The sequence below is a fragment of the Emys orbicularis genome, chromosome 1, assembly GCF_028017835.1.
Source record: "Emys orbicularis isolate rEmyOrb1 chromosome 1, rEmyOrb1.hap1, whole genome shotgun sequence".
NCBI lineage: Eukaryota > Metazoa > Chordata > Testudines > Emydidae > Emys > Emys orbicularis.
Genome location: NC_088683.1, coordinates 203,037,839 through 203,063,725, shown reverse-complemented (window position 1 = coordinate 203,063,725; position 25,887 = coordinate 203,037,839). Strand labels below are relative to the sequence as shown.

At 46.7% G+C, this 25,887-nt stretch overlaps 1 protein-coding gene across 1 annotated transcript in view; it reads right to left on the bottom strand.

Moving 5' to 3' along the window:
- Nucleotides 1–25,887, bottom strand: part of CLIC6 (chloride intracellular channel 6) — a 53,870-nt gene that overhangs the window by 3,649 nt on the left and 24,334 nt on the right. Inside the window, exons 2-4 of the mRNA XM_065414120.1 lie at nt 17,290–17,399; nt 16,613–16,738; nt 8,816–8,922 (exon numbers count right to left, since the gene is read on the bottom strand). Coding sequence (XP_065270192.1) covers nt 8,816–8,922; nt 16,613–16,738; nt 17,290–17,399 — 343 coding nt within the window. The remainder of the gene's footprint in view (nt 1–8,815; nt 8,923–16,612; nt 16,739–17,289; nt 17,400–25,887) is intronic.

The following is a 25,887-nucleotide window of genomic DNA, read 5'->3' as shown; positions in this document are numbered from 1 at the left end:
CAATGGGGCCCTGATCCTTTACTGAGCTTGCTAAGTGTTAATGTAATAAGGGAATAGCAAAAGTGCTAGTGGAGATATACCTATCTCATAGAACTGGAAGGGATCCTGAAAGGTCATCGAGTCCAGCCCCCTGCCCTCACTAGCAGGACCAAGTACTGATTTTGCCCCAGATCCCTAAGTGGCCCCCTCAAGGATTGAACTCTCAACGCTGGGTTTAGCAGGCTAATGCTCAAACCACTGAGCTATCTAAATATTTCAGCCAAAACCCAAGATTTTGATTTGGAAATGCTGCCATGGTGCCTCCGAAGAGCTGTAATTTAGGGTATATGTCTGCACTGCAATTAAAAACCCATGGCTGACCCTTGCCAGCTGACTCAGGCTTGTGGGACTGGGGCTAATGGGCTGTTTAATTGCTGTGTACGTGTTCGGGCTCGGGCTGCAGCTCTCAGACCGTTCATCTTGGGCTCCAGATGGAGCCCAAATGTCTACATCACAATTAAACAGCTCCTTAGCCTGAGCCCCTCGAGCCCAAATCAGCTGGCATGGGCCAGCTGATTTGGGGTGGGTTTTTAATTGCAGTGTAGACATACCTTTTGTTGACTCATGTCTCCATTCGCCTCTATGAGCCAGGCTACCCAGGCAGACTACTTCTCCAATAACAGAATATGGGCAAGAGTTCACATGAATTCCAGGAGGGAAGACCACAGTCCATCAAGGGAGATGTAGTCTGACCACGAAGCCCAGCCTATAAAGGAGAAAGGGGTCATGAAGCACCTGAAATACAAAACTTATGAAGCACTAGGGCAGCATTTCCAAAAACTGTTCTCTTTCAGTTTTTAGCCCAATTTCAGTTTTTGTCCCAATTATTTTGGTATTTTAATTTTTGCTGAAAGATCATAATTTTCCTGTGAGGGGGGAAAAACAAAAAAACACTTTTCGACCAGCTCTAAGGAAAGGCGAAAATTCCCTAAGTGCAGAGGGACAGGTTCAAGTACGAAACATTCCACACCACTCAAGCCCCCATGTCAGGATACCAGGACATTAAGGATAGAGGTGGTTATACTGGAAGGTGTTAATGGCTGACATCAAGTGGATCTTTGAGGCACAGACAATCACAGGTCTAGATAAAGCTAATGGGGTATGCTAAGCACCTCTCTTTCAGACAGAGCAACTAAGCCCCTTTATGCAGTTATATAGCTGAAAACAACAGAAGCCACAGTTCAAGGCAATGGGACACATGGCAAGGCCTGATCGGAAGCTAAGACTTGTGCTTTTAGGGGTTCTATGATTTCAAATGCAGGAGTTAGGGGATTGTTTGTAGCTGTGTGTATGTCAAAGGCAGAAATGCTTGGAGAAAGCCAGGGGACAGCAGAGAGAAGCATGGCCCTGAGAAGGAGCAAAAACAGAGCTCTTTGGGGCACAGAACTGATTAGAGAGGGAGACTTCGAAATTGTAAGCAAGGAAACTGCCTGATGTTGTTGGTTGTTTCTATTGTGTTCAGGGAAACAGGACTCTGTGTACATTCTGTGTAAATAAACAGAATTGCACCAAAGAGATACCTGCTTTGTATCACCCATTTTTTCTCCCAACAGAAACAATCCAGCAAGGCCCTGAATATTGGCTAACAGCTCAGAGCAACAGAGAGATGGTAGCGGGCACCTTCACACTGTGTGTGTGCCCCAGATGGTGGGTGGTGGGTTCCTCACCACCTGACACAAGAAGGGAGGTGTTGAGGAAAGGTTCAGCCATTGGATCCTTGCTTATATGAATGCAGTGGCTGGATAAACAGGAGCTCTGAATTATGGATGTGGCAATGTAGCCCCTCAGCATGCTGGTAGGCTGAGAAAGGTGAATTCCAACCCTTGCTTGGTTTCCCACTTAAAGCTTATTGATTTCAGCTTTGTGAAGGGGGAGGGGAGGGGATTTCACACACAGTGAATGTAAATGGCTGGTCCAGAGAGTGAGGAATTTCTGTCAAATTCTCATCTACCTCTAGGACAGGAAACATGATGACCATTTGCAGAAATATGTACCATAATTCCATAGTCTTAGAATAAATTTTAATTATTTGATTTTAAAAAATTGCATTGGCATAAAAATTCCCACATTTTGGAGCTAGTCAAATTGCTTCAGAGAAAGCCTAGAAAAGTCATTACTACACAAATAGTACTATTCCAAATTAATTCTCTTAGGTATTTCAATTTCACTGTCAAAAAAATTAGACTATATTATACTTATTGTGACAAAGCTCTGTCCTTGTCTCAGTGGGTCCCGCGCTTCCTGGCAGATTTCGCTAGCCTCAGAGACTCACTGTGACCCTCCACATAGCCCTTCTCTCTCTAGGGGCAAGGGTCACAGCCTACTGAGCCATTTTCAGCATAAGCCAGCAAGGGAGGTGAGAAGAAGCTACCTTCCCTCACACAGTCTCTGTTGTCTCCCAGTCTTAGGGTATGTCTACACTACAAAATTAGGTCGAATTTATAGAAGCCGGTTTTATAGAAACCGGTTGTATGCAGCCGATTGTGTGTGTCCCCACATAAAATGCTCTAAGTGCATGAAGTCGGCGGACCGCGTCCACAGTACCGAGGCTAGCGTCGACTTCCGGCGCATTGCAGTATGGGTAGCTATCCCACAGTTCCCGCAGTCTCCGGCGCCCATTGGAATTATGGGTTGAGATCGCAATGCCCGAATGATGCAAAACAGTGCCGCGGGGGGTTCTGGGTACATTGCGTCAGGCCCCTCCCCCTCCATCACAGCAACGGCAGACAATAGATTCGCGCCTTTTTACCTGGGTTACCTGTGCAGACAACATACCACGGCAAGCATGGAGCCCGCTCAGCTCAGCTCACCGTCACCATATGTCTTCCGGGTGCCGGCAGACGTGGGACTGCATTGCTACACAGCAGCAGCAGCTAACTGCCTTTTGGCGGTAGACGGTGCAGCATGATTGGTAGCCTTCATCGGCGATCGGGATGCTGGTAGCTGTGGGGCTGGCAGCCGTAGGGCTGCATTGCACCAGCCCCTTGCCTTTTGGCAGTAGATGGTTTATTACGACTGGTAACCGTCCTCGTCGGACAATCATGGATATCAGTCATAGTATATTATTTTCTGCCAAGTATTGTCTGCTGAGCACCCAGAAGAGGCCGAGGGCGATCTGGGTGCTGGCAGACATATGGCTGGCACACGTGGGGCTACATTGCTACACAGCAGCAACCCCTTGCCTTTTGGCAATAAATAGTATATTATGATTGGTATCCGTCATCATCATACTGGTAAGCGCGCAGTATTTGCTGCCAAGCACCCAGAAAATGCCGAGGGCTATCAGTCATGCTGCACTGTCGTCTTAAGATGTAAAAAATAGATTTGTTCTGTATTCATTTCCTTCCCCCCTCCCTCCGTCAAATCAATGGCCCGCTAAACCCAGGCTTAGGAGTTCAATCTCTGGGGGCATTCTGTGTGACAGTTGTTTGTATTTCTCCCTGATACACAGCCACCTTTCTTGATTTTAATTCCCTGTACCTGTACGCCATGTCGTCACTCGCCCCTCCCTCCCTCCTTCCCTCCCTCCTTCCCCTGGTCTTTCAGATACTAGTTTCACGCCTTTTTTCAGACCAGACGCCATAGCTATCACTGGGATCATGGAGCCCGCTCAGATGACCGCGGCAATTATGAGCACTATGAACACCACGCGCATTGTCCTGGAGTATATGCAGAGCCAGGACATGCCAAAGCAAAACCGGGACCAGCCGAGGAGGAGGCGATTGCAGCGCGGCGACGACAGTGATGAGGAAATGGACATGGACCTAGACCTCTCACAAGGCACAGGCCCCAGCAATGTGGAAATCATGGTGTTACTGGGGCAGGTTCATGCCGTGGAACGCCGATTCTGGGCCCGGGAAACAAGCACAGACTGGTGGGACCGCATCGTGTTGCAGGTCTGGGACGATGCCCAGTGGCTGCGAAACTTTCGCATGCGTAAGGGCACTTTCATGGAACTTTGTGACTTGCTTTCCCCTGCCCTGAAGCGCCAGAATACCAGGATGAGAGCAGCCCTCACAGTTGAGAAGCGAGTGGCGATAGCCCTGTGGAAGCTTGCAACGCCAGACAGCTACCGGTCAGTCGGGAATCAATTTGGAGTGGGCAAATCTACTGTGGGGGCTGCTGTGATCCAAGTTGCCAGGGCAATGAGAGACCTGGTGATATCAAGGGTAGTGACTCTGGGAAACGTGCAGGACATAGTGGATGGCTTTGCTGCAATGGGATTCCCAAACTGTGGTGGGGCGATAGACGGAACCCATATCCCTATCTTGGCACCGGCGCACCAAGCCACCGAGTACATAAACCGCAAGGGGTACTTTTCAATGCTGCTGCAAGCCCTGGTGGATCACAAGGGACGTTTCACCGACATCAACGTGGGCTGGCCGGGAAGGGTACATGATGCTCGCGTCTTCAGGCACTCTGTTCTGTTTCGAAAGCTGGAGGAAGGGACTTTCTTCCCGGACCAGAAAATAACCGTTGGGGATGTTGAAATGCCTATCGTGATCCTTGGGGACCCAGCCTACCCCTTAATGCCATGGCTCATGAAGCCGTACACAGGCAGCCTGGACAGGAGTCAGGACCTGTTCAACTACAGGCTGAGCAAGTGCCGAATGGTGGTGGAATGTGCATTTGGGCGTTTAAAAGCGCGCTGGCGCAGCTTACTGACTCGCTCAGACCTTAGCGAAAAGAATATCCCCATTGTTATTGCTGCTTGCTGTGCGCTCCACAATATCTGTGAGAGTAAGGGGGAGACATTTATGGCAGGGTGAGAGGTAGAGGCAAATCGCCTGGCCGCTGATTACGCGCAGCCAGACACCAGGTTGGTTAGAGCAGCACAGCAGGGCGCAGTGCGCATCAGAGAAGCTTTGAAAACTAGTTTTGTGACTGGCCAGGCTACGGTGTGAAACTTCTGTTTGTTTCTCCTTGATGAAATCTCCGCCCCCCCACCCACCCGGTTAACTCTACTTCCCTGTAAACCAAACACCCCACCCTCCCCTACCCTCCCCCCTTCAAGCACCACTTGCAGAGGCAATAAAGTCATTGTTACTTCACATTCATGCATTCTTTATTAATTCAGCACACAACTAGGGGGATAATTGCAAAGGTAGCCCGGGATGGGTGGGGGAGGAGGGAAGGAAAAGGACACACTGCACTTTAAAACTTATTGCTCTGGAAATCATCTAGGGTGGAGTGACTGGGTGGCCGGAGGCCCCCCCACCGTGTTCTTGGGCGTCTGGGTGAGGAGGCAATGGGACTTGGGGAGGAGGGCTGTTGGTTACAGAGGGGCTGTAGCGGCGGTCTCTGCTCCTGCTGCCTTTCCTGCAGCTCAACCATACGCAGGAGCATATCAGTTTGATGCTTCAGCAGCCGGAGCATCGACTCTTGCTTTCTGTTTACAAGCTGACGCCACTTCTCCTCTTCAGCCCGCGATTCAGCACGCAACCTCTGCTCTTCAGCCAGCGATTCAGCACGCCACCTCTCCTCTCGCTCATATTGGGCTTTTCTAAAATCAGTAACTGACTGCCTCCACGCATTCTGCTGTGCTCTGTCAGCGTGGGAGGCAGTCTGTAGTTCAGTGAACATTTCCTCACGCGTCCTTCGCTTCCGCTTTCGAATATTCACTAGCCTCTGTGAAGGAGAAACATTTGCAGCTGGTGGAGGAGAAGGGAGAGGTGGTTAAAAAAGATACATTTTAGAGAACAATGGGTACACTCTTTCACGTTAGATTTTGCTGTTCACATCACACAGCACATGTGCTTTCGTTACAAGGTCGCATTTTTCCTCTTATATTGAGAGCCTGCAGGTTTGGTGTGAGAGATCACTCACGCAGTGCCAGGCCACAGATTTCAGCTTGCAGGCAGCCATGGTAAGACACAGTCTTTTGGCTTTTTTAACCTTGTTAACAAGTGGGGATGGTTTAAAACAGTACTGCTCTCATTAACCATACCAAGCACCCGTTGGGTTGGCCATTTAAAATGGGTTTGCAATGTAAAAGGAGGGGCTGCGGTTTCAGGGTTAACATGCAGCACAAACCCAACTAACTCCCCTCCCCCACACATCCAATTCTCTGGGATGGTCACTTCACCCCTCCCCCCCACCGCGTGGTTAACAGCGGGGAATATTTCTGTTCAGCAGAGCAGGAAGGGGCACCTCTGAATGTCCCCTTAATAATATCGCCCCATTTCAACCAGGTGACCGTGAATGATATCACTCTCCTGAGGATAACAAAGAGCGATAAGGAATGGATGTTGTCTGCATGCCAGCAAACACCGGGACCATACGCTGCCATGCTTTGTTATGCAATGATTCCAGACTACGTGCTACTGGCCTGGCGTGGTAAAGTGTCCTACCATGGCGGACGGGATAAGGCAGCCCTCCCCAGAAACCTTTTGCAAAGGCTTTGGGAGTACATGAAGGAGAGCTTTCTGGAGATGTCCCTGGAGGATTTCCGCTCCATCCCCATACACGTTAACAGACTTTTCCAGTAGCTGTACTGGCCGCGATTGCCAGGGCAAATTAATCATTAATCATTAAACACGCTTGCTTTTAAACCATGTGTAATATTTACAAAGGTACACTCACCAGAGGTCCCCTGTGTGCCCACAGGGTCTTGGGTGAGGTCGGGGGTTACTGGTTCCAGGTCCAGGGTGATAAACATATCCTGGCTGTTGGGGAAACCGGTTTCTCCGCTTCCTTGCTGCTGTGAGCTATCTATGTTATCTCCATCCTCATCTTCCTCATCCCCCGAACCCGCTTCCCTGTGTCTTTCTCCAGTGAGGGACTCATAGCACACGGTTGGGGTAGTGGTGGCTGCACCCCCTAGAACGGCATGCAGCTCCGCGTAGAAGCGGCATGTTTGCGGCTCAGCCCCGGACCTTCCGTTTGCTTCTCTGGATTTGTGGTAGGCTTGCCTTAGCTCCTTAATTTTCACGCGGCACTGCTGTGCGTCCCTGTTATGGCCTCTGTCCTTCATGGCCTTGGAGACCTTTTCTAATATTTTGCCATTTCGTTTACTGCTTCGGAGTTCGGCCAGCACAGATTCATCTCCCCATATGGCGAGCAGATCCCGTACCTCCCGTTCAGTCCAGGCTGGAGGTCTTTTGCGATCCTGGGACTCCATCACGGTTACCTGTGCTGATGAGCTCTGCGTGGTCACCTGTGCTCTCCACGCTGAGCAAACAGGAAATGAAATTCAAACGTTCGCGGGGCTTTTCCTGTCTACCTGGCCAGTGCATCTGAGTTGAGAGTGCTGTCCAGAGCGGTCACAATGAAGCACTGTGGGATAGCTCCCGGAGGCCAATAACGTCGAATTCCGTCCACACTAACCCAATTCCGACCCCCTAAGGCCGATTTTATCGCTAATCCACTCGTCAGAGGTGGTGTAAAGAAACCGGTTTAAAGGGCCCTTTAAGTCGAAAGAAAGGGCTTCGTTGTGTGAACGTGTCCAGGCTTAATTCGATTTAACGCGGCTAAAGTCGACCTAAACTCGTAGTGTAGACCAGGCCTTAGTGATTAATCGGGGAGGGGAGGGGGGGAGCCTAGGCCCGCCCTCTACTCCGGGCTCCAGCCCAGGGACCCTAATAGTAGCAGCTATGGTAGCTGACTTTTTGGAAATAGGACGTATACAATTCCCTGGGCCACTTCCCCACAGCAGCCCCCACTTTCTTAATATCTACTTCACCGTTACCTCGGGGCCTCCTTCCTTGTGCCTGATATGGTTTGTCCTGCTTTGTTCCTCCAACAGCACAGCTTCCTCCTACAGCTCCTGACACACGCACCCAACTGACTAACTGGGAGGCTTTTAACTAGTTTCAGCCAGCCCCTAATTGGCTTCAGGTGTCCCAATCAACCTAGCATCCTCCCTGCCTTCTGGAAAGATCTTAATTGGCCCCAGTGATCTTAATTGACCTGGAGCAGCTGCCATTTACTTATCCCGATAACAGGGATTTGTTTAGCCTGGGGCTAATTTATCTGTCTCCCACTACTTTTCTATAGCCATCTGGCCTTGCCCCGTCACATTATATATACTTACTTAGTATGTTCATTTCATTAAATTTATACCACTTCTTTTAAAGTTGAAGAAAAAAGCATTTGCTTTTTTGTATTCCATTCATAGGTCTGATCCTGCAAATTCTTAGGCACATGCCTAGCTTTTTGGACATGAGTAGTTTTATTGAAGTCAGTGGAACTACTCACCTTCAGCAAGTTAAGCATTTGCAGGATCAGGGCCTTAAATACACCTCTACCCCGATATAACGTGACCCGATATAACACGAATTCGGATATAACGCGGTAAAGCAGTGCTCCGGGGGGGGGGGGGGGGGGGGGTTGCGCACTCCGGCGGATCAAAGCAAGTTCAATATAACGCGGTTTCACCTATAACGCGGTAAGATTTTTTGGCTCCCGAGGACAGCATTATATCGGGGTAGAGGTGTACTGTTCAGCCAAGCCATTGTGATATGGGGAAGTTTGTTGACAAAAACAACAAACTACTAATTCTTCCTTTCACCATAGTGCATATGTGGTGTTGGTCTTTCTCTTGAACAGATTACCCTCCTCTAGAATCAGGATCTGCAGCTTTCCAGAGCTTCCATGTGCTGGAAAGCCATAGATAGCTTTTGCTTAGAATGAGTCCTTAGTGCAAATACAGATAGGTTTTGTTACTCTAGATTGAACATTAGTGCAAAACGTTAGTGGAAAACTTTATGCTGTAATTATGTAACTCCAACTCATTCCAGTTATCAATGGTAATGATGCAGAGATTGCAGGTACTTACTTTCATTAGCATCTTTTCTTGTGTTCTTTATGAAAGCAGAGAATTTTGCAAACACATCATTTCCTGCAGAATTAGATTCGGGGTGCTTTGGCCCAAGTTTGGGGTATCTGAGGAATTAAAAATACAAGGATGTCATACAATTAGCTTCTTTTATGACATTCAGCTACTTCTGTATTATATGAACAGCAGTTTATTCCACCCCATTGCGAACAAAGTATGGCTAAGTATTTTTCATAGGAAACATTCCTAAAATGGAAACCACTTAGACCATATAAAATAAATACTGTGTCAAATGTTTTTCAATTACTCCTAGTATCCAGAAGTTTAATTCTATTTCTTGCCATAACTACTCATCAACTTTCATTATTTTACAACTTGAAGAAAATGAGGGAAATCTCAAAGCACAAACATAGAGAAACAGTAGGTTACTATAATGGTGTGGAGGTCCTTGCATGAGCCCTCTGCACTTGAGTGAATTTCACTCTTTGAGAATTACTGTAGTGACATCATCAGTACAGTAACTCCTCACTTAAAGTCGTCCCGGTTAATGTTGTTTCGTTGCTGATCTATTAGAGAACATACTCATTTAAAGCTGCGCAATGCTCCCTTATAACTTTGTTTGGCAGCTGCCTACTTTGTCCACTGCTTGTAGGAAGAGCAGCCCGTTGGAGCTAATGGTGGGGGCTTGGAACCAGGGTGGACCGGCAGCCCACCTATCAGCTCCCTGCTCCCCTAAGTTCCCTGTGCGGCAACCTCCCAGCAGGCTATCAATTGCCGGGCAGGTCAGCTATCCCACCCACCACTGCGGTGTGCTGCTCCTGCCCTCTGCCTTGGAGCTGCTCCCAGGAGCCTCCTGCTTGCTGTACAAAGGGGGAGGGGGAAAGAGGGGGCGCTAATGTCAGGATGTCCCCATCCCCCCTGCTCCTGCCCCCCACTTACCCCATCTCCATAGAGCAGGGGGGAGACACGACAGGGCTCAAGACAGAGGGAGCTTGCTGGCAGCAGGGGCTGTCTGAACATGCTGATCTACTTAAAAAGGCAGTGTACTTAGGGTATGTCTACACTACAGGATTAATTCGAATTTATATAATTCGAATTTAGGAAACCGATTTTATAAATTCGAATGTATTCGGCCACACTAGGCACCATTAATTCGGTGGTGTGCGTCCAAGCTACCATAGTAGCATCGATTTCCAGAGCGTTGCATTGTGGGTAGCTTTTACATAGCTATCCCATAGTTCCCGCAGTCTCCACCCCCCTTGGAATTCTGGGTTGAGACCCCAGTGCATGATGGGGCAAAAAACATTGTCGCAGGTAGTTCTGGGTACAGCCTCCCCCTCCCTCCCTGAAAGCAACGGCAGACAACCATTTCGCGCCTTTTTTCCTGAGTGAACTCTGCAGACTCCATTCTGCATCAAGCATGGATCCCGTTGTGCTCCAGAACGCAGTCTTGAACATTATAAACACCTCGCGCTTTCTCGTGGAGTTTATGCTTACACAGGACCAGAAAAAAGAGGCGAGGAGGAGGAGGAGGCGGCGATTGCAGCGCAGCGACCAGCGTGATGAGGACATGGACACGGACACAGAATTCTCTGAGACCGCGGGCCCCGGTGCTTTGGAGATTATGATGTTAATGGGCCAGGTTATAGGCTTTGAACGCCGATTCTGGGCCCGGGAAACAAGCACAGACTGGTGGGACCGCATAGTGTTGCAGGTGTGGGACGATTCCCAGTGGCTGAGAAACTTTCGCATGCGTAAGGGCACTTTCATGGAACTTTGTGACTTGCTTTCCCCTGCCCTGAAGCGCCAGAATACCAAGATGAGAGCAGCCCTCACAGTTGAGAAGCGAGTGGCGATAGCCCTGTGGAAGCTTGCAACGCCAGACAGCTACCGGTCAGTCGGGAATCAATTTGGAGTGGGCAAATCTACTGTGGGGGCTGCTGTGATGCAAGTAGCCAAAGCAATCACGGAGGTGCTGCTACGAAAGGTAGTGACTCTGGGAAATGTGCAGGTCATAGTGGATGGCTTTGCTGCAATGGGATTCCCTAACTGTGGTGGGGCAATAGATGGAACCCATATTCCTATCTTGGCACCGGAGCACCAGGGTACCCAGTACATAAACCGCAAGGGGTACTTCTCAATGGTGCTGCAAGCACTTGTGGATCACAAGGGACGTTTCACCAACATCCATGTGGGCTGGCCGGGAAGGGTTCATGACGCTCGCGTCTTCAGGAACACCAATCTGTTTAAACGGCTGCAGCAAGGGACTTACTTTCCGGACCAGAAAATAACCGTGGGGGATGTTGAAATGCCAATTGTTATTCTTGGGGACCCAGCCTACCCCTTAATGCCATGGCTCATGAAGCCATACACAGGCAGCCTGGACAGGAGTCAGGAGTTGTTCAACTACAGGCTGAGCAAGTGCAGAATGGTGGTAGAATGTGCATTTGGCCGTTTAAAAGGTCGCTGGCGATCCTTATTGACTCGCTCAGACCTCAGCCAAACCAATATCCCCATTGTTATTACTGCTTGCTGTGTGCTTCACAATCTCTGTGAGAGCAAGGGGGAGACCTTTATGGCAGGGTGGGAGGCTGAGGCAAATCGCCTGGCTGCTGATTACTCGCAGCCAGACACCAGGGCGATTAGAAGAGCACACGATGAAGCGCTGCGCATTAGGGAAGCTTTGAAAACCAGTTTCATGACTGGCCAGGCTACAGTGTGAAATTTATGTTTGTTTATCCTTCCTGAAAACCCGCCCCCTTTATTGACTCATTCTCTGTAAGGAACCCACCCTCCCCCTTCCCCCAGCTTGCTTTCAAAGGAAATAAAGTCACCATTGTTTAAAAATCATTTATTCTTTATGAATTGATTATAAAAAGAGGGAGAGAACCTGAGTGGGGTTTGGGAGGAGGATCAGCGGGAAGGAAAAGCCCAGTAAAAAAAGGTTAAGAAAATGGCAGCCTTTTGCTTGGGCTGTCCACTGGGGTGGAATGGGAGGGTGTACGGAGCCTCCCCCCCCGTGTTCTTACACATCTGGGTGGGGAGGCTATGGAAAATGGTGAGGAGGTAGGGGGGTTATACAGGGGCTGTAGCGGCACAGAACCTGAGTGGGGTTTGGGAGGAGGATCAGCGGGAAGGAAAAGCCCAGTAAAAAAAGGTTAAAAAAATGGCAGCCTTTTGCTTGGGCTGTCCACTGGGGTGGAATGGGAGGGTGTACGGAGCCTCCCCCCCGTGTTCTTACACGTCTGGGTGTGGAGGCTATGGAACATGGTGAGGAGGTAGGGGGGTTATACAGGGGCTGTAGCGGCACTCGGTTCTCCAGCAGCCGTTCCTGAAGCTCCACCAGACGCCGGAGCATGTCTGTTTGCTCACGCAGCAGCCCCAGCGTTGCTTCCCGACTCCTCTGATCTTCCTGCCGCCACCTCTCATCTCGAGCGTCTCTCCTCTCCTCACGTTGGTCCCTCATGTCCTCACGTTGGTCCCTCATGTCCTCACGTTGGTCCCTCATGTCCTCACGTTGGTCCCTCCTGTCCTCACGGTCACTGGCTTCTTTCCTATACTTGCAAACCGTCTCCTTCCACTCATTCAGATGAGCTCTTTCATTCCTGGTGGATTGCATGATTTCGGAAAACATCTCTTCTCTCGTTTTTTTTTACGACGCCTTATCTGGGATAGCCTTCGGGAAGGAGGAGGGAGGCTTGAAACATTTGCACCTGCTGGAGGGAGTGAAAAAAGGAGAGAATTTTTTTAAAAGATACATTTTTCAGAACAATGCTTATACTCTTTCACGGTGTATACTATTCACATTACATAGCACATGTGATTTCTGTGCAAGGTCGCATTTTGCCTCTTAATATTGAGTGCCTGTGGCTTTGCTGCTAGAGATCACAGACGCAGGTCGGGGCAACAGAATTCACCTTGCATGCTGCCATGGTAAGCCACTGTCTTTAGGCTTCTGCGCCCTGCTTTCCCACATACCAAGCAAAGCCCGTTGTGCTGCAGTTTTCCTGTTAGCTTGTTTTCTGCTGCTGAAGGTTAACACCCCCCCCCCCATCCAATTCTCTGGGATGAGTGCTTTATCCCTCCCCCCACCGCCTGGCTGGTATCAGGGAAGATCCCTGCAGGAACCAAACTAACACCCCCCCCCCCCCCACCCGCCATGAATTCTCTGGGATGAGTGCTTTATCCCTCCCCCCACCGCGTGGCTGGTATCAGGGAAGATCCCTGCAGGAACCAAACTAACACCCCCCCCCCACCCGCCATGAATTCTCTGGGATGAGTGCTTTATCCCTCCCCCCACCGCGTGGCTGGTATCAGGGAACATCCCTGCAGGAACCAAACTAACACCCCCCCCCCCCACCCGCCATGAATTCTCTGGGATGAGTGCTTTATCCCTCCCCCCACCGCCTGGCTGGTATCAGGGAAGATCCCTGCTAGCAAAACGCGAAAAGCTCTGGGCCAATCCTCCCCCCCCCCCTTGCACTTGGCTAAATGCAGGGAAGGATTTCTTTTCAGCCACAGGCAAACAGCCCAGTAGGAACGGCCACCTCAGTCCCCTTAATTAAATTCCCTTATTTCAACCAGGTTACCCTAAGCGATATCACTCTCCTGAGGATTACACAGCAAGATAAAGAACGGATGTTGCTTGAATGCCAGCAAACACCGGGACCATACGCTGCCAGGCTCTGTCAGGCAATGATACCAGATTACTTGCTACTAGCATGGCGTGGTCAAGTGTCCTACCATGGAGGACGGAATAAGGCTGCACTGCCCAGAAACCTTGTGGCAAGGCTTTTGGAGTACCTCCAGGAGAGCTTCATGGAGATGTCCCTGGAGGATTTCCGCTCCATCCCCAGACATGTTAACAGACTTTTCCAGTAGCTGTACTGGCTGCGAATGCATCCCAAGTGCTCAGGGCAAATTAATCATTAAAAATGCTTGCTTTTAAACCATGTTTTATATTTTAAAAGGTAAACTCACCTGAGGTCCCTTCCATGGGGTCATGGTCTTGGGTGCTGGCTTGGGAGGCTTGGGAGGGTACTTCAGTCAGGGTGAGAAACAGTTCCTGGCTGTTGGGGAGAACGGAGAGCTGGGTGCTCTCTGCCAGCTCGTCCTCCTCCTCCTCCTCTTCCCCTTCCGCGGAATCATCAGGTGTCCCTGATGAGATTATCCCCAGCTCGGAATCCACAGTCAGAGGTGGGGTAGTGGTGGCGGCCCCCCCTAGAAATGCATTTAGCTCAGCGTAGAAGCGGCATGTCCGCGGCTCTGACCCGGAGCGACCGTTTGCCTCCTTTGCTTTTTGATAGGCTTGTCTGAGCTCCTTGACTTTCACGCGGCACTGATCTGTGTCCCTATTGTGGCCTCTCTCCATCATGCCCTTGGAAATTTTTTCATAGGTTTTGGCATTTCGTCTTTTCGAACGCAGTTCAGCTAGCACTGAATCCTCTCCCCATATAGAGATCAAATCCAGTACCTCCTGTACGGTCCATGCTGGTGCTCTTTTTCGATTATCAGCCTGCATGGTTACCTGTGCTGATGAGCTCTCTGTGGTCACCTGTGCTCTCCACGCTGTGCAAACAGGAAATGAAATTCAAATGTTCCCGGGGCTTTTCCTGTCCACCTGGCCAGTGCATGCGAGTTCAGATTGCTGGCCAGAGCGGTCACAATGGTGCACTGTGGGATAGCTCCTGGAGGCCAATAACATCGAATTGCGGCCACACTAACGCTAATTCAAATTGACAAATTCGATTTTGGCGCTACTCCGCTCGTCGGGGTGGAGTACAGAAATCGAATTAAAGGGCCCTTTAATTCGAATTAAATGGCTTCGTTGTGTGGACGGTTCCAGAGTTAATTCGAATTAAAGCCACTAAATCCGAATTAAAGGTGTAGTGTAGACCAGGCCTTAGAGTGGGGTCAGCGTACTTAAAGGGGCAATGCACGTCTCAGGTGAGAGTCTCTGTCTGCCATGCTGTCTCTCCTCCCTCCATTTGTGCTGCCTTGTAGAGCGTGAGGCTACATTAACAACATGTTAACCCTTGAGGGCTCAGCTGTTCTAGTTCATCATTTAGCAGTAAGGCATTCCCTGGGAAATATCCCTCCCTCTTCCATCCTCTGACTTCACCACCTCAACCAAGCTTCACAATCCTCATTGCTGTGAACAGTATTAAATTGTTTGTTTAAAACTTATACTGTGTATATGTGTATATATAATATAGTCTTTTGTCTGGTGAAAAAATTGCCCTGGAACCTAACCCCCCCCCACCCCCATTTACATTAATTCGTATGGGGAAATTGGATTTGCTTAACATCGTTTCGCTTAAAGTCACATTTTTCAGGAACATAATTGCTAACTTCAAGAGATCAAAAATGGTGAGTCGGACCCTCAATAATCATGAGATTTTTTTTAAAAAAAGATAATATTGTGGTGTTTTAGGTCAGTCTCTTGATTTTTGAACTCCACCTTGCCCTTCGCCAGGGTGTGTGCATGTGACAATTAGTGTTGCCCACTCTCCCACATGTACTGGATATTGTGAGTTTGGCCCCTGCTGCAGAAGCTCTTACCTCCACATCTGTCTGTCTCCTGCCCAACAATTAATCCTGCCCTCCAGTCCCCCCATCAGTTCTGTCTTCACCCAACCCTCCTCAATTCAGCCCCCCTCAGTTCAGTCCCCCAACCCCCATCAGCCGCCCATCAGTTCAGTCCCCATTGACCCCCACTGCACTCAGTTCGCCCACCCAGCATTTACCGCATCTGCTCAGAACCCACCATCAATACATGCACACACACACACACACAATCAGTGCCCCTGCAGCCTCCAGGCCATATTTCAGCCCTACCAGCCTTATCTCTGCTCCTCTTAGGGTTCTTCTCCTTCCCCAGGCCTAGGGTGAGCTGCAGTGGGGTCCCCTCTCCTATTTCCCAGTCTGGCAGTGGGAGCCAGGCTTAATTTTAATTAGAAATTGCATCTCTCACCATCAATTCGCGAGAGTTGGCATGTCTGCATCATGACAAACTTGCAGGATATCATCAGTTGATTAGTGCTATAAAGGACAGTTCCTATTGACTTAAATTGGCACGGGAGTCTTTTCATTGATTTCAATAGGTGTTGGCTCAGACCCTTTATTAGCTCTAGGGAGCTGCTATTTTTGCCATCTCTTTGAAAAGGAAATTTTGATACTGAAATTGCAGACAGTTATTGCACATTACACAAAGCAAATTAGTAGTTAATCTCCATTGCATGGACTGTAAAACCAAATAATTTCTGATGACTTGCCCTTAACTAACAGCACATGCAGAGAGCCAGATCCTCGGCTGGTGTAAACCAGCAAAGCTCCATTGAAATCAATGGACCTGTGCTAACTGACACCAGCTGACGATTTGGCCCAGAGAAAATACTGCTGGAAGAGCACATTTAAATAGAGATTTTTTAACACTGAAAAAGTTTCTTTAATTTACAGTAATTGTGTCCAAACCTGTGAGGTGCTGAGCACTGTCAATTCCCATTAACTTCAGTCATTGGGAGTCGAGCAATCAGCATCTAACACTCACGATCTCACAGGAACAACACCATTATGCTAGGTCTCACTTCTGCTTCCAGTGGAGTCAACAGCAACGCTCATTGAGTTCAAACGGAGCAGAATCTGACTCTAATATATTTCATACATATTTTTTGAGGCAGGAAAGTAACCAAGGACCTGATCCTGCTGTCATTGAAACCAGTGGGTATTTTGTCAGGGAGTGCAGTGAAGGCAGTATGAAGGACTAAAAGCAAAATATGAAACGCAAGAGCACAGTACCTTGGTGGTGTTAATTTTTCCTCTAAGAACTCCTCGATCTTATTGACATCAATTTTCACTTCACCATCAAAAGTCATAAAGGGAGGGTTTGTTCCTGGGGCTAGATTCTGTAAGTCTGCAGGTTTTCTAAAAGGGTACAAACGCCTTGGGTAAGTAGCTATGTGAGAGACATTTTAAATTCCTATACTTAGTAGTAGTAATCTGTTCCACCTTCGCAATAGTATACTGGTATTATTTAAAGCAAATAAAATAGTTTAAATTATCCTTGCAACTACTGGGTAACCATGGACAAATCACTTCCCCTTTTCTATCTCAGCTTACCTCTCTGTAAAGGTAAGACGTAACCTCATGCCTCATAGAGATGTTGTGAGCATTCATTAGTATTAATTAATTAATATCTGTTTCATGCATTGACATATAGAACATGAGTCTCCTCTCACTTACACCTATTTTACACCATGTTAACCCCATCGATTTCAGTGGAATTATCACTGTTTTACATCAGTTTAAATCAGATAAAAATCTGGCCTACAAAGAGCTATGAAAATACCAATTAGCTCTATAAATAATGTCAGTCAGTTTGCATGTGTATTTCAAAGCTACCACAAGCAATACAGTCTTTAAAATAATTTTTGCTAATGTTCTTCTGAAAATGAAAATATATATTGTAATCTTACCTTTTCAAGTCTACAGTTGTTACATTAAATATAACACCTTTCAGCCACAGAATCATAAAGAGACGCTGAGAAAATGGGCAATTTCCAATGCTTTCCCCGTCACTACCAGCCTACAATGAAAAACAATAATATATGCTTTTAGCTAAACTATTTTTATAATGGCAAAGTCAGTCAGCTGTCTGCTGTTTAAAGAATATGGACAAAATTCAGATCTGGTGAAAGCAGGTGCAACTCACTGTAATCATTTATAATGAAAACAACAAGGAGTCCGGTGGCACCTTAAAGACTAACGGATTTATTTGGGCATAAGCTTTTGTGGGTAAAAAACCTCACTTCTTAAGGTGCCACTGGACTCCTTGTTGTTTTTGTGGATACAGACTAACACGGCTACCCCCTGATACTTGACACATTTATAATGAAATAGTTTTATACAATGTTTCTTTATATACTCCTCCAAGCACTTGTAATGTCTCCTTAGAAATGGATGTTCTAAAATGGTTTTTTTCAGTGTATAACTAATGTTTTTTATAAACTAGAGAACAAAATTCAAATCATAGCATTACTTTAAAAGAAAGATTCCATGTTAACATAAATATCTCTAAATAATTATATGTATTCTTAACATGTTTATACCAGTTATGACTCCTGGAAACAGAACGAAAAGATGTAGCAAAATATATTACATCATTAATTGAGATGTAGTGCCAACAGCAGTTAGGAGGCTAATTCAAATAAATCTCGCCTGCATCCTGTGCTCATGACAACTGTCAGAGTAGTGCCGGCTCCATGCTTCTGTCAGAGACGGTGGACAGTGAGGAGGGTTGTGCAGGTTCATGGGATTTTTTTCAAAAGGCATGAAAATGGTGGGATGCAGATGACAGTATGGGAGGGAGAAAGTTGCATGCTGGGAAGTTGACCATTTGCTCCCAGTGACCTCTGTGTGATTTGTTTCTGCCTCACCATGCATTGCAAAAACTTCCCAAAGATAGTGTACTGGATGGTGGCGAGTTGCACCTACTCATGGTGCACTGCACTGTGAATCAACACAAGCGCTCCTGGTGAGTATGAGCAGCGCCGATGCAAGAAGCCAAGTATGTACGCGCACAAGCAATATACTAACTGTGGTGGCTTTATGCCAATGTAACTTGTGTTGGCAAAAGTTTGTAGTGTAGATATGCCCTCTGTCTTTCCTTATACCAGTGGCTCTCAACCTTTCCAGACTACTGTACCCCTTTCAGGAGTCTTATTTGTCTTGTGTGTCCTCAAGTTTCACTTCACTTAAAAACTACTTGCTTACAAAAATCGGACATAAAAATACAAAAGGGTCACAGCTCACTATTATTGAACAACTGCTTACTTTCTCATTTTAACATATACTTACAAAATAAATCAATTGGAATATAAATATTGTACTTACATTTCAGTGTGTAGTGTATAGAGCAGTATAAACAAGTCATTGTCTGTATGAAATTTTAGTTTGTACAGACTTTGCTAGTGCTTTTTATGTAGCCTGTTGTAAAACTAGGCAAATATCTAAATGAGCTGATGTACCCCTTGGAAGACCTCTCCATACCCCCAGGGTTACACGTACCCCTGGTTGAGAACCACTACTTTATACAGCTTTGGCATAACTAGAACAGGATAAATTTGTATTTACCTCCCGCTAGAGATTCCCTCTTAACTCTGTCATTCTTGTCTGGCCCATTGTTCAGTATAGTTCTTCGAAGCTTATAACACTTTCCAAGGTTTACACTGGCCATGTTTCCTCCCTAGAGAAGTTACGTACAATCTCACAATAATACATAAACTTTGCATTTTTAATACAATGGACTCCATACCTGTCACATGAGGGTTTTACAAAAACAAGATAGGAGTTACTGGCACACCTAACTTCTTGACTTTATTATGCTCCATTACTAGGATGCATCAACATTAATAAAGGCTAGGATTATCAAGCTGATAAACACCACCATAATATCATGGAGAATTTTGTTTGGAAGCATTAGTTAAATAGGATATAAATATTGTAATACAAAGTTATACATCACTCTAAGCTCTTGTTTTCATGTTCTGGCTGAAGAAGGGTGCTATTGTATAACAGACCTGGGGATGCCTATCTGCCTACCCAGGCTGCTTTTAATTTCACCAGCTCAGCTGGCTGTCAGCTCCTTCAAGTGAGCAGTCTGCCACGACTTACCAAAGTAAGGACAAAACACAGGCGCCAGCTTCCTCATTTCCCCCGGGGTGCTTGACCCCTCTCTGTCCCCCAGGCCCTGCCCCCACTCCACCCTTTCCCCCAAGACCCCACCCCTGCTCTACCTCTTCCCACCTTGTTCCATCCCCTCCCCTGGGCGCCCTGCCCTCACTCCGCCCCCTCTCCCTAGCGCCTCCTGCATGCCACTGAACAGCTGATCCGTGGCAGGCGGGAGGCGCTGGGAGGGAGGGGCAGGAGCTATTTGGCAGGGCCGCCAGTGGGTGGAGCACCCACGGAGTCAGCGCCTATGGGACAAAACACTGTTTTCTATTAAAAAACTGATGGAACTGGCCCTGAAAACAGGGATATGCCTCTCTTTAGGGACACATGTTTACCCTATTTATTTATTTAAAAAAAACAGATAGTGCAGAGGGAGGTGTGAGAATGGTGAACAAGTCAGTTAATTTTTATTTTATTTTGGGATGGTGGGACACCACACCTGTCCCTGCTACTAGGTAATGATCAGTGGTGGCATTTCAAAATGAAACGAAAATGAAAATGGAATTTTAGAGTTTTACAGATAGTGCTGAAAAGTAAGGTACAAAGGCATTTAAACTCATCAAAAGCAGTTGTATATTTATGACAAGGGAATTTGATTTATACAGAATAAAAAAATAATTTAAAATAATCTCTAATGATAGTAAATTGTTGCACCTTGAGGAAATAAGGGGCATCTCTCCTGAAAAGCAATACATATACCCATTCTTTCCAAACAATCGGACATTCACTCTGTATTCACTAGGGCTTTAATAGCAAAAGAAATCCCCTCGTCAGGCTTACTGTTGCATTCAGAGAACTTTACAGATCGTTAAGTGATCAACAATCACAATGGAATGAACTTCTTTTCATGATCCTGTACCAATTTCCCTTGACATAAAAGTTAGAAGCTTGGGTCCCTCTAACTTTTGCTACTGAAGCTGAGGGAATATAGACAGCCAGGCTGTCAGTTTGTTTTGTCTCCCATCACCTTGGTAACAGTAAATTTCAGGGACTCAGAAGAACAGCTTCCATCCTGCTCTTCTGTGTAACTTTCCATAAGGTGGAGTCAGGGATCCAGATGAAGACAGACACGTTACCATGACAAATGCAGAAGCGAAGTAGACAATGAGTCCATCAATTTGTTATTAAACTGGAATGACAAATAGTCTACCAACAACGTAGTTATCTGTTTGCTTAGGAATCGGCAGCTTTTGGAACTGCTATAGAAGCACCAGGATGGTTTTTTTATAAGTGCAATGTTTTAATGATTGAGAAAGTTTTATGTTCTGGGGGCATCAGCTTGATTTAGGGGAATAATACTGATTTTCCCATTTGTCCATTTTGCAATAGATTATGAATACAATAACGAATAGCTGACCTCTTTCCTTTTTCTCCTATACATCTATCAAGTTGCTGGTAACCACCAGTGAGAGATGTGCTTAAAATAATGGGGAAATTGCTAAAATGAAGGACAAAACATTGCCAAAGAATTATACAACAAGCTCTAAATGTCTTGAAAATAATGTAAATATTTTTTTCAATAATTTTAGGGCCCAGTCCTGTATGCTGTTGGGCTCTTTGGTTCCCACTGAAGTCCAACAGTTTGCAGGTTTTGTCCCTTTCCATATTATGCAAGATGAACACCAAGGTATGCTAGCAGCATGATATTAGTCTATATATTTTCAGGAACCAACTATGAATTTTCTAGTGAATGTAGTTTACTGTGTTTGTCCAGTGGTGCTGCCTCCTGTGGTTACAAAAACAGCATTTTGATTTAAAACCAAAAGTAAATTAAATTGTTTCCCAATGTCTCTCCATTTCCCTCTGGGACACTAGTTTTATAACAAGTTAAAAAGCTCCCAAGCTAAAAAGTTTTGTGGGAGTTCCTTGTTAAAACATTGGCATCACATCAATTCACCCCTCCTGACCCAGAAGCCTGGGCATACAGACTGTGCAATAGGGGTGTCATTTGCTATGGGGCAGAGGGGGCATTTGCCTTATGCCCCCAGACCTTGGTTTTGTCCCTCCCCCTCACTTTTCATAGCTCCTTGCTAGCCAGTGATGAGGTGTCTCCCTCAGGTCTCTGGGGCCCACTGTGGGGCAGGCTCCTTATCACTGTGTTGTCAGCACCACTCCCTCTCCACACTGGCTGGACAGGAAACAGCGGTGGCGCCCTGGGCTTGAGCTCAGCTTGGAGAGGGCCAGGCCCCAATCTCTGTCCTGCGCCGGCCATCGATGACACACACACACACCTCAGCCCATCTTCCTCCCAATATCTGACATAGGACCAGCCTGCCACCTCCCCGTTCCCCTCCACACCCCCAGGATGGGATCAGCCCTCTAATCCCCCAAGAGCAGCCATGAAGTGAGAATGCTGACCAAACTTTCCCTGTCTCTCCTAATTTTTTCTAAAATGATGGCCCTGTAATGCAACATGTCCTGAAGGTCCACAAACTCTGGCTATGTAAGCCCAAGTCAGGGAAGTGAGTTCTAGAGCTAAGGGCCCCAAACTGAGAATACTCTGCCAACAGCTGTCTCCTACTTATACCAGGGAACTACTCACTCAGATGTCCCAGCTGATCTCAACTACTGCAAGGAGAGAGGAAGTCTCTTCCTATTACTGGGGAGGACTGTCATGTAGACAGCACCATATTTAAAGGCCTGAAAGACTTGTAGCTGCAGAGGGCCCCAACTTCATGGAATGGGAAGAAGACCAGCTGTCATGGGCCTTCAGGGGCTCTGCATTAGCCACCTCTGATACAATTATGGATGCCAATAGCTTGCCTCCAACTCTGCAGGGACAGCCTCTAACAACAGCAAAGTTGGAGGCAGGAGACAGCAAATCTTGAAAGCCATCAGCAGCACAAGAAACTACTGACCTACAGCTACTGCAAGAGGTGGAACACAGGACCTGAGGCAGATGACCCTAGGCTGTCTAAGTTCTTTCCTGTCATTTTAACAGTCTATGAATCTGATGCAGAACTTAATATCCTTTGAAACCTGAACTTCATTTTTTGTGCTTCAAGGTTCTATTTGGGGATGGCAGTAAAGGGTTAATGGAAAACCTTGTGAAGACTCCATTTTCCTACATGTAGTGGGAAATATTATGTTGTACACTCACAATAGGTTCCTAGGGACCTTAGAAAAACCTATGATAGATACCAGAGATCTCCAAAATGCCATAGCAACTCGTGACTTATTATAAGGTTAGGATGGCGATGATCAAGCAGAAACCTTGATTTTGAATCTTTTTTCCCTTTAGTTTAAAGGTGCTGTGATGGAGCATCTGCCCCAGACTGACTTGTAAGGGGTTAATGGATCCCTAGGGATGCTGTGCAGAAAGAAGCCAATAGGAGAGGGGCTCTGAGGAGGAGCCAATGAGGGCTGGGTAGGCCCATATAAGAAGGGCTGCAGGGCAGAGCAGCCTCAGTAGCTGCCTGGAGCGTGAGGTGGGAAGTTCAGGCTCCTAGTAGGAGGAAGGAGTGCCAGCAAGGATTGGGGAAGCTAGAGAGAGCTCCTGGCTAGCTGCTAAGACTGGCAGGCTGAAGCCCTGAGGTTAGGATGAAGAATGTGGGGGGGTCATGGGGAAGTGGCCCAAAGAAATGAACTGAGGCAGTGGCTGGACTGAGGGACTGTGGTACATTCCCTGGAAGGGAGGGAACACAGAGTGCAGCATAGCCAGAGGGTTGTGTCCTGAAGAGGACGCCATGATCCTTGGAGTGACGTGGGTCCTGGAGCAGACATGACTGTGGCAAGCCATCACCAGAAGAGGGTGCATTGGTGAGCAGAGCTAATCCCCAGGACAAACAACAGGAGGTGCTGCAGTGGTGAGTGAACGCTGTTACCAGTGCATTTCTATGTTATAAGCAGAAAACTCAACAGAAGATACCATCCAACCATATAATTTCTAATAATGATAAAATCATAATCTTCAGATTGTAAATATGAATTTTAAATTCTTTCTCCAGATAAACTTGCCCAATACATCTTCTAATATATACCAATCTTTAGACACTGGAACAAATTAGTACAAATATCTTTACATCCAAAGTGCAACAAAAATGTTCACATTTTAGTGAATCAGAGATGCCAGGCATGCCTGATTCTCCACTGCCTTGCACCTTACATAGTCATACATACCAGTGCAAAGAGCGTGAGAAATGCCACCAAATCAGATATCATTAGCTCTCTCTCAATGGCCTGAACTTGTTGTCTTCAGCATTCCCTGTTCCTATCACCCCTGGTGTGAGACTCAGGGATATGTCTATGCTGGAGGTGTAATTTCCAGCTCAGGAAGATGTACGTGTGCTGGCTTTGATTGAGCAAATATCCTAAAACTAGAAGTGTAGCCATGGCAGCGCAAGCAGCCAGAGGGGCTAGCCACCTCAAGCATGAGCACGTCTGAGACCCTAAGTATGTAGTCAGGTGACTAGCCCCTACTGCCCTTAGTGCCTCCATGGCTCCCCTTTTAATTTTTAGTATGCTAGCTTGATCAGAGTTAGCTTGGTTATGACTGCCTGAGTTGGTAATTACACCCCCAGCCCCAGTGAAGGCATACCCTCAGAACCGCAAACATCTGGGGCCCCCGTGTAACAATACAGAATGCTACCACTAGACATTGTACCCCAGTCTTCACAGAAGAGTGAGACGCAAATGAAGACTCAGTTCCTAGCTGCATAGGGGAGCTGAGTGGCAGTGGAGGGGAAATAAAATGTTGGTATAGTGCCCTACTAAAGATGTTTCTCCTCATTTCATTTTCAATCAGCTTAATTCACGGTACCAGTGCCTGCCAAGGCTCTGTACAGTCCAGACTCCAACCCTCTGATGATAAAGTTGTTAAAATGGGCCCCTGCCTTCAAATTTCAATCTATGTGCAATACTGGTTCCAGGGCAGCTTGTCCTGAATCTGGTAGCAGGAACTTTTGTATGCATGAATCCACATTCTAGCTTGCCACAGTGCTAGGACAGCCTAACAGCCAGAATCAAAAGCTGGTTTAATTATTCTAATTAAGGTCAACACACTGCCCGAGTCTTTTCCTCCCCATCCCCACGCCAACCCAACCTCCACACACACACACATACAGCTTCCAGAGCAACCAAAGCACAGAACAATTACATGTTATTACCCTCACTAAAATGCTAATGCAATGTTTTCTAAGCTGCCCCCAAAGAAGAAAATCCCATCATACATACAGTAATATCACAGGTAACATACTGTACAGTGTACTAATCTGTACAAGAATCTTATTCTAACATGTTTTGGGTATATCTGCACAGCCTAACAGTGTTTACAAAGTCACTTTCACAAGTTAGAAACAGGTTAACAAATAAGTACATTCAACACAGTAAAATAAAACCTCCATCATTCATTTAATCAGTCAATCAGATATTTTGGCTATTAAGGAAATCCTTAATTATGACACTGAGGTTTAGTAAATAGAGGATTAAAATTGTCAGGGGTAAAGTACAAGTTGTGATTGTCACAAAATTATGGTTCCTGGAGCTGAGACTTTAAGAAAAGCACCAAATATCAGGACCTGTAATAAAATAAAATTAAGAGACCTGACAACACATCATGCTCCTCAAGTCGCCTTGTAAAATAGTATAGCCCATATTCACCTCTGTGTAGGTCTACGCAAGGCCCATGCGTCACCTAAGCCCTATTTTGAGGGTCAAAGTGGTATATAGTCCTCTGCAGGCCCTCTGCAAAGGACTGAATTCATCCACAGTGCCTGTACACTTCTTATTAACCATGGTTTTTTTAAAAATATGTCTGTCTGTCTATGGATCAAGCAATCCAGCTTTGACTGAACCACTCCATCCTGACATGAAGGATTTTTCTGTATAGTAAGTGCTGCTTCTTTTGGAGAATAAGACTCTTTTCCTATGTCACATTGCAGGAACCTGCAGTGGTAAGAGAATCAAGTATGGCCCACCTGCCTGACTTGCTAATGGTGTGAGACACGTAGTGTAGCTATGGAATTTTGCAGCCTGTGAGTAGAAATCCCTGTAACTTTCTCTGCAGTGCTGATCAGTGCTCTACTACTGCAAGCTCTGCTTGGTGTGTGTACAGAACTTCATTATACTTTCTCACTGTCCTCTTAAGGACTGAATGGGTTTCCCCATTTTGCTATCACCGTGACTTACAGCTGGTTAGGAAAGGGGGGGGAAATTGCTAACATTTTCTTTTTTTTTTTGTCCATAGAAAATAGTTCATGGAAATTTTCCAAGCAGCTATAATTTTAATATCCATGTAAATATAGATAGAATACCAGGTGGTACTGCAAGTTGCCTTCTACCCGTGAATCACTGTGATTGATGTAACAAGCCTAATCTTTCAGTTTTGTCCATGAGGGTGAGCTAAT